General features: G+C 40.2%; 1 protein-coding gene across 1 annotated transcript; it reads left to right on the top strand.

Annotated features, from left to right (window-relative positions):
- The first annotated feature begins 2019 nt into the window (after positions 1–2019).
- Positions 2020–9691, top strand: c1qtnf7 (C1q and TNF related 7). Its single transcript, XM_003439779.4, has 3 exons — positions 2020–2256; positions 3952–4185; positions 6789–9691. The coding sequence occupies exons 1-3, from the start codon at positions 2235–2237 to the stop codon at positions 7415–7417; spliced, it is 885 nt and encodes a 294-aa protein (XP_003439827.1). The 5' UTR covers positions 2020–2234; the 3' UTR covers positions 7418–9691.
- Positions 9692–9969: the final 278 nt, after the last annotated feature.

Genomic DNA, 9969 nt, shown 5'->3' on the forward strand with positions numbered 1-9969 from the left:
AACAGTTATGTTTTCTGTTCAACAAAGGAGATGAAGGTACAACAAATAGTATGGGATATCACACCCCTGCGAGTTCTGGCTGAAGACCTCTATATTCATGCCTTTAAGGCAGATGACCTGCAATGACATATGCAATGACAGGGTGTATATGTGTGGCCCTGCCTACACATAGACCCCCTGTCATCAGTCATTCCTCAGTTTGATAGCTGCTCATTGCCATGCCAAACTCCTTCAGGGAACCGAAGTTATAGGCATAACTGTTGGTCTCCTTTCAGCCGATTAACTTGGTGCAACACATATAGCATGGGACATATATACATGGAATCGGACCAGTACCACATGGTAGAGCCAGCAGAAAGCACAGAATGAGCCACTGAATGGGCTGTAACGTCCCAACAATAAAACCAAACAAAAGTGTGTGGTGATGATCAGCTAGCTGCAGTACAAATAGCACACTCACAGGGAACCCTTTAAAAAGCGCCCACAAGGTTGCCATTCCACTGGTGGAATGTGTTCCTGCTCCCTGAGGCAAAGAAAGACATTTGGTGCCGTACACTAGGGAGGTAGCTTCTATTAACAAGTGGGAGAGCCTTTGTTTAGACAGAGCTCTACTTCTAGCTGGATTAGCAAAACAGAAAGCAACTGGTCACATAAGCACACATCCTGAGCCCAGTCAATATAGGTATGTAGCGCAAACACACCAGACCCAGAGAATGCCACCTCAGAAGCTCAAATTGCATAAAGCTACAAGCTGCAGAAATAACCTTTGGTAAATATGTGCCATTTGGGTGCAATACAACCCTGAGTCCCTCAGAAGAGAACTGTATGCATAAGGGACATACAAATAAGTCATGAAGGTGATCTGGTACCATATAGATAAAAATTTAATATAAGGTCACCCACTTGCTTTACACAAGCCAAAGCAAGAAGCAATGCAGTCTTGTATGAAAGAAACTTCATATCTACAGATCCAGTGGGTTCAAAATGGGCCCACAAAGGGCCTCCAGCACCAACACGAGGCAGTAAGTGTTGACCCTGAAGAAAAGAAGATCCCATAGCTGGAATCATCCCACAGGGTGCACCCTCCATTCCTTCACCAGGGAACAAGGGTGGCTCTTAGTGACAGAAAATGAGTGAGACAGCTTTAACAAGGGAAGGGCGCATGTGCACATGTCATCACAGGTCATCTGCCTCAAAGGTGTAAATAGAGGTGCCAGGACACACGGGGATGTGATATTCCATATTATACATGTTGTACCGAGTGAATCGACTGAAAGGGAACATAGTTAGATAAGTGCTTCTAAATATTTCACAAAACACCATCACAAAACTATTGAAACCCTGCAGTCCTACCAGAGCACTGAGGTCTACAAACCAGCTGCTCTTGGACAGTCTTAGATCCAGGCTTAAAAGCAGAAGCAACAGAGGCTTTTCAGTAGCAGCTCCTAATCTTTGGAACAATTTACCTTTATACATAAGAGCTGCCCAGACTCTCAACCATTTCAAAAGACTTTTTTAAACTTGCGTAATAATAGTAATGAGGGCAAAAGATTTTCTTAACATTTGAAAGATTTCTTATTGAGTCAGTTCTTGATTTTCTGGCTTGATAGTCTTATTTTTGCATTTTATTTGTGATCTTATATTGTTATTTGTATGATGTATGTATTTAGCGGGATTACCATCTGTAAAGCAAATTCCCCTCAACACGGCAACATGACAAAGAAATAATCCCAGAGGTCCGTCAACACGCTCACATGTCGTGCTTGGCGCCATCTAGGGGTAAATGTCAGAAATACAATTAAAACTGAGGTCAACTAGACACAAACGAGTTCTGTCATTTATTAATCTAGAAGATTCAAGTTTCTGACTTTTACACTGGGAGTCTCACTCTAAAAGAGTCTTCATCAATGACATAATGGAGTTTATTCTGTATGCACATACTGGGCTTGCCTGGCTAATGGCTGTTTGCCTTAGGAAATTTATGAGGCAGAAAGAAGGGAGTGGATAAAGGGGAAAGAGGGAGGGATGGAGGGAGAGTTGCACTGAAAGGAGTCCTGGCTGCTGCTTGTGCTGCTGTACTGCACGACGCTGTCAGCAAAGAAGCAGCTGATCTCTGCACATAGATGTCTGACAGTAACATGTTCAACGGGGACTCCAATCTTGTGAAAGATGAGAATCTGAGCAGATAGGAGGACGGAGACACTCAAGAGTGAGACGTTTGACCTGGTTTGGGGATGAACAGCTGCCAAGTGTTGGGTAAGAACATGGATTAAATGTCTCTGTGTACTGGTTTATTATCACAAGAAGACGTTGTTCATTGAGAATGTTTATAAAAGTGATGAATACCACAGAAACTTTCTGCTCAAAACTGAGTGCTTGTACGCGCATGTGTTTTCTAAGCTTGTATAGTCAGATTGCATTGCAATGCAATAATGAAATGAAAAGAAGTTACATGTCTAAAATGTCTGGTCTTTCTTTCACATGCATCTATTTCTGACATCAGAAACACTTTAGTAGCTGTTGGTCAAAGTGGATGAAAACCTTTATTTTCAGTAAAGGATTTTTTTTTTGCTGCAAAGTCTGCCTCACTCTACATGTTTACAAGAAGATCAAATGAATGAAAAGAGCTTTTTTAGATCTTCATAGTAAATAAACATCTCTTACTGAGCGCTGTGCAGCAGGAGCTTTTAAATAACGCATATTACTGCTGCGGCTTAGAAGGACTGCGTTTATCTGTGTTTGGATGTGTTTGCATGCACAACACAGCTGTGTGTGTAAACAGTTGACCACTTCTTTAAAGACAGCGTTTTTACTAATGCTGACATCATTGCTGCAGACTTGAGATGGCGGGCGGGGTTTCTCTCTCCCAGGACCTCACATTGGCTCTGTGGCCAGTTCATTACCCTCAAAATCAAAAACATACTACTCTTACAAGAAGGAGGAGAGCAGCCTGCGTGTATGTGTGGTGTCTCCTTCCTGTTTAGCTCATCATGTAGTATGCACCTAATTTGTCTGATGTGCTTGCATGGTGCACTGACGGACAAACCAAATGTGTAAAGGCAAAGAAAAACATGCCGTAATAATTTTTTTTAAATGGCAGACAAGGGGATTATCCTTCTTTGTAGACCTGACACATATGTTCCAACGCCCCCGCTGACCAGAGACAAGCAGCAGATGCAAAACTCACATTCTCACGCCCACATGGGCAAATCTGTGTGTGTGTATTAATCAAATCTGCGAATCCAAAAGACTTTCACACAGCGGAAGACATTTTCGGTATGTTTCCATATGATTTCTTTGCTGTGGAATGTTTGATGTTGAACATCAGGATGGAGAGAACACACTGTCGCTCTGGATCACCATTAAGTGTTTTTGCTTTTAATGCCTGCTTTAGGTTCTGTTACAAAAATAGAGGTGTGATCATGTCTCCTTCTCTCTTACATGAACGTATAACGCCATTGCTTCATGATAGAGTTCCCCTGACAGAAATTGTTCTGGGAGTTATGTCATGGCTCGGGAATGTTTTGGCACAAAAAGAGACAAGACTTGGAGCAGACACAAAGATTTCGCTTGAGGTCTATCACATGCAAATCTGCGGTTGGATGAGAACATCGGCGTGTGAAAAGGAATCAGAAGCAATTGCTTCTCATTACAAAAATCACATCTGGCCTCATGCTGCATTTGATCACAAGTTTGATTCACTGATATGCTGTTTCTCTGTCTGACGCCCTGACAAGAACGTTTTGAGTGTTTAATGGCACTGAGAAACATAATAGGACCTCTAAGTGTCTGGCACTAGGACTCACTGATTCATTCTTATTGTTCGTTATCTGCCTCCTTTGCCCAAACATCTACAAACGCAAAACTAACTTGAGGGTTGATCGTAACTTTGTGAGTTAACGTAGAGACATAAAAATATATATTAATGTTCTCTTTTTGCTGTATATATAGGTTTGAAGATGTGGGCCTTGATGGGATTCGTCTGTCTGTGGCACTGTGTCTCGGGAGAGTTGTTTGACACCAAGCTCAAAGCCCCACGACTGATCTGCAGTGTTCCTGGGTCACCCGGACTGCCTGGCAAACCAGGTCCCAGCGGGCCCCCGGGAGCAGATGGGAATGTGGGTATCCCAGGAAGAGATGGAAGAGATGGCAGGAAGGGTGAAAAAGGAGAAAAGGGTGACACAGGTATAATATGAAACAGATACGGCATTAGTTTATGTCTGCTGACAAAGAAATACTGCCAGTGTGTGCGTGAAGTGAAAAGCTGACACATAGAGAAGATAAAATGATGTGTGTGAAAGTTAATAAATGATCTGTCCTACAGGACTGGAGGCTTAACAATAAAGGGAAAGTCAATGTAAACACACATCAGGTCTCCAACTCCCTCATGAGAATCTGATCATTCGCACAGCACTGTGTGTGAAATGCCAACATAAGCAACATTTATTGTAATAAAAAACAAGCAAAAGGTGCACCTTTGCCATAAAGTGTATCAAGTACAGTTAATGCCACAGGTTCTGAGGACCATTTTAAGGAGCCAGCTTATGATTGAGGGCTGCACAAGAAAAATGCACATTTCTGATACATTTAATTAGTGCTTGTAATGTGTCTGTCCTTAGGATGGTGGTTTATGTCGCATCTTGAGATGGCAAATCCTGGGTGTAAACAGTTTGCTCATTTTAAAGCAGATGCTGCATGTGTTGCAAAGTTGGGAATGACTACCCATCCTTAAAAGCCAAATGTAAATCTGTGCTAGATGAAGAGGATAGAAGTAGCTTTGAGTGGATGAGAAAGACAGATTTGTAAAAGGATTTTCTTTAGTGAAGAGTTCTGGTGTTTGTTCTCCTTACTGTGCTGTTTCAGACATCATTCTTTTAGTTTTGCCTCCATTACAGTGGATTTTAAATCAAACAGTCACTACATGATCGAAGACACAAAGCTACTAAAACCCTGCAATCCTGCAATCTTTAAACGCATTTCTCATTGTCAGAGGCTCAAAAGTAATTGCACAAACTAACATAATTTTAAAAATTCAAATGTAAGGATTGTTTTTAATACTTATAAAGTCATACCTAAAGTCTAGAACTTCCTCACACACATCAGATGCGCTGTAGGCTGTTACTGCACGAGAATCTGAATCAGAGAATCAGAGAGTTTAACTCTGTACACTTCAGAATTCATCCTGCTACTTCTATCAGCAGTAACATCATCAGTGACCTGGGCTTCCTGTTGTTCAGTGTGACAAGTCCTTTGTACCTTGTTGTAAACCCTCTCCTGATTTATGAAAGCATCACCTGATGGTAGAAACTGACAATGACACCTCCTCAAAATTCGTGAAGCTGTCTGTCTTAACCAGGGAAATAATTTTGTCATCATGGACTTTACTTGTCTTCTGTGATCCTCCAAGCCTTCTAGTGACTTGGACAGTGTATTCATTATGTTTTTTTAACAATGCACCACATTGTTGATTTGGTCATCTCTCAAGTTTTTCCTGTCTCTATGATAGGTTTTAGATGGGTTTTTCCTTCACTTGCACTAACATTTCTTTTTGGGCCTCTATTTAAAATTACAGCAAAAAAAAAAGCTGTAAGGTACAAATGCAACACTTTGAATCATCTTCAGATATCATCTCTCCTTCATTTATCATGAACAAGTTTTCACTTCAACCACATATTGATTGTTTGACTGTGATGAAATACAGAGGCATAACTGCTGCACTAACCATATTACCCTGGGCATTCTTTGTTATTATTCCTGCCAAGAAGGTTATATGATTGGATCAGTTTTTTTTTTTTCTTTCCCTCAGTTTGGATTACAAAAGCATTATGGATGGATTTGCACAAAACTTTTACCAGTGATGTGGTTTGGCTTCACCACTCGTAACTGATTAATATGTAGATCTGCAGCCAGGAATCTGGAGCAAAGGATTCTTTACTGGTACTAGATCTAAATTAATTCACAAACACATAACAGTTTGAAAAAGTGTGTAACATGGTCTTGGTGTTCGCAACAAAATATCACAAACTAATCTTGATGAATCCTGGTTCATGCATGGTGTTAAGTAAATTCCTTGGTAGCAGTATGCAGCCTCGGTAGTCATATGCAATCTCCAGCTGCTTTTGTTAGAAAGCATCCTTGTGGGTTTAGGTGTGTGAATGTGTAGATGTACTGCAGCAAACTTTAGGTTTTACGTCACAGTAATGCTACCAGATTTGCTTATACTCTATAAGCTGGGTATATCTGAACTTTCCCGTGGTTGTGTACAGGCAGATTGGCTTAAAGTTCTGTTTTTTACTTCTTCAGATTGTTCAGAAAGTAAAGTTTTAGCACAGGAAAATCTTCCATAATGTTATTACAAAATATTTGGAAGGGCTGTACCTGCTAGCCTCATCCAACAGAAATATTATCCTGATATCAGCCTGTGAAGTCTGAAATGCCATAAATCTGTCAAGGATAAATAAACGTCATTCACCTGTGTTTTCCATTATGCCTGGAAACAGGAATTCACTTTCAACTGAACATGGAGCCACTTATTAAGAAAAGCCCTGCAGAAAAAAACAAAGTGTGTGAATCACAGTGTTGCCTGTCTCCAGGGTATTTACTGCGACAGTGGTGCTGACTGAATGCACCGAAGGATTAATCAAGCCAGTTTGAATGTCGAGTGGCTTTATTCCAAGGTTGACTTAATCCCTGACAATGACTGGGGAGCTGTGTTTCTGGTTTAACAGTAGTAAAACTGAATCCTTCAATTAGAAACTGATGTTGCAAGCATTGTGTTTTGCTTTCAGGAGTGAAGGGCAGGGTAGGCCCGACAGGTAAACTTGGAGAACGAGGTGACCGCGGCCCTCCAGGCAAACGAGGCCCTACGGGAGAGAACGGAGATGGTGGCTTGCCTGGTCCTCCAGGACCCGACGGAGAGAAGGGGGACAAGGGCAAACGAGGACCGCGGGGCACTGCAGGAACCTGCAAATGTGGCAGCCTCCTGCCTAAATCTGCTTTCTCTGCGGGAATCACCAGCAGCTACCCTGCAGAGAAAACCCCCATTAAGTTCAACAAGATCCTTTTCAATGAAGGCGGACACTACAACCCACAGACGGGCAAGTTCATCTGTGCATACCCAGGCATTTATTATTTCTCCTATGACATTACACTGGCCAACAAACACCTGGCTATTGGTCTGGTGCAGAACGGTCAGTATCGCATCAAAACGTTTGATGCCAATACAGGAAACCATGACGTGGCATCTGGGTCCACCGTCATGTACCTGAATCCAGAAGACGAGGTGTGGATGGAAATCTTCTACCATGACCAAAACGGTTTATTTGCAGATGCTGGCTGGGCTGACAGCCTCTTCTCTGGCTTCCTTATCTATGCGGACAGCAACTACTTTGACACACTAGCAGAGGACTACGCATAGAGCCTGAAAAACTCAAGAGACAAAACCACAAGCTCCTAGTCACTGTCACACACACATATAAAGACTATATTTTTATACCAATATTTGTATTGCTAGTTATATTATTAGAATGGAGACTTATCTATTGTTTTAAAAGTATATTATTTGATAAAGTCTTTATATGTTTATGATTTAATTAGAATCAAATAAACATTGTTGAAAGGTAATGATGGTTTACATGTTTCCATTTGCAAAAAGAAGTAAAACTGAAACATGTGTGAGACAAAGTTATTGGACAATAGAAAGCTGAAAAGTGAAAACAGGCCAGCCATGTGTTTATTATTGGTGATATTTCCAAAAACAACAGCTGCAGAGAACTTCCTCCTTTTCTTTATTTAGTGCAAGAAATATTAATAATATTATGAAACGTAGAGATCATTCTGATGTGGTGGAAATGATGGTGCGATCCTGGCTACCTCAGATAATAACAAAAACCAACTAAAACTATATCCTGGCCAAAAAAACAAAAAACAAAAAACAGGACAAAAAAGAAGAAACAATCATGTGAACAGATTAATAAGATACCGAAATGAAAAAAAAAAAAATCAAAGATAAAGTTGTGTACCAGAGTTTATATTGGTTTTTGTTTTGTTTCTTTTTTACTTAAGCTTGCTGAAAATATGAACAAAGCGTAAGATCAGAGAGATGGTCGTCAACTTCAGAAGAAAAAGGGCAGCAACTTGGGAGTGACAAATACCTGGGCGTCCACATCGACAGCAGGGCAAACTGAAAGACCAACACAGAGGCTCCATACAAGACAGGGATGAGCAGGCTTTATTTCCTAAACAAGCCGAGATCCTTTAGCGTGTGTAGCAAAATCTTAGAGCTTTTAGCCAATCGGTTGTGTCTGTGTCTGAAGTTTAGACAGCTTATGAGGAGGAGGAACTGTTATGCAAATTTCCTGCTTAATAATACTTTTGCTTGAATTATACTAGGATAGTTTGGTTCACAATTCTAGTCCTTTTTATGTGTTATTGTGCCTGGTTCAGCCTCTTAGTTCATCATCTAAAAGAAACCCTCTATTTAAGAAAACTTTGTTCTGAATGGCTGTTCCTTGTAAACTGAGGAAGTCTAAACTTTTGGCTCACAGGAACTATTTGTACACTGACCTTATTATTTGAAACTTTGACCATGTTTAATAGGAACATCTGGCTTTGTAACAGTATATATTCTGTCATGTGAAGATGTTTTCACAGGACTCGTGTGAAAAGCGTACTCTATGATTCAGTCTTTATCAGTCTCTCACGTTAGAGGAATTCTGCCCCACGTTTCTTTACAATGTTGCTTCAGTTGATTGAGGTTTATTCATGCACAGCTCTCCTAAGGTCATGCAACAGCATTTCAGTGGGGTTGATGCCTGGACTTTGAGTGGGCCACTGGGCTAGCTTTAGCTCTTGATCAGATGGTATAACATTTGACTCTATAATACAGAAGAATTCATGGTCCACCTGATGACTACAGTGATCAGACAAGCCAAAGAGGTATGAGGTGTATGTTGTGTTGAATTTTTTGCCAGACATAGTGCTGTGTATTATGACCAAACATCTCCACTTTGGGCTCATCTGTCCAACTGAAATTGTACCAGAAGTCTTGCGATTTGTTCAGATGCAACATGCAAACGTAAACCATGCTGCCAACCTTTTTTAGAGAGTAGAGTTTTCTCCTGGCTTTCCCCTTCCACATAAAATCCATACTTGTTCTGTCACGGTCCTGAGTCTTCAGCCCAGTTTTTGTGTTTGTTATGGTCTATGTTTATGTCTTTTGAGATCAGTGTTCCCTAATCTCTCAAGCCAGCCGGATGGAGTGGGGGGGTTTTTTTTCCATTTCTCTGAGAATTTCAAGGTCTGACTTTACGGTGAATTTGCTGGGATGTCCAGTCCCGAGTAGACCTGAGAAGCGTTGTGTTAACACACACCTGAATGCTCCAGACCAGCAAACTGCTAAAACATCTGCTTTAATAGAGGTGCTCAAACTTGCTGATGATCAATTAATCAATAAATCAACAACTGTACTTAGTTTTTCATAGTAGAAAGGCACAGACTCCTGTTCAGATGGCTGTAAGCTTTATTTCTTTATAAGTAAGGGTAAGAAAATAAAGGTAAGCATCACAGGTCCACTTTATCAGAAATTAAATTTACTGATATACAAATTCCCTAGTATTGTAATGACAATCATTATTGACCAGAAACCAAAAAAATACAAAGCTATAAATGTTATTAAAGAGTATTAAATCATAAATCTGGACACTAATTTCAATTTGTCTCTTTCTCTTTTTTTAACTTCATTTTCTTCAACATAAACATGTAAGAAGAGATGCAAAAATGTCACTCAGATAATATAAAAATAATTAAAAAAAAACACAACAACACAATAAATAATAGTAAGAAAATCCCAACACAAAAATAAAGCAATTAAAAAAATAGACAACAGCAAACTTAGTACAGTTTTTGTTTTTTACACTACATAAGATAGTGTTATATCGTGATATTATTTGTTCATACATTTGACATTTT

The sequence above is a fragment of the Oreochromis niloticus genome, linkage group LG23 (assembly GCF_001858045.2).
Source record: "Oreochromis niloticus isolate F11D_XX linkage group LG23, O_niloticus_UMD_NMBU, whole genome shotgun sequence".
NCBI classification, from domain to species: Eukaryota; Metazoa; Chordata; class Actinopteri; order Cichliformes; family Cichlidae; genus Oreochromis; species Oreochromis niloticus.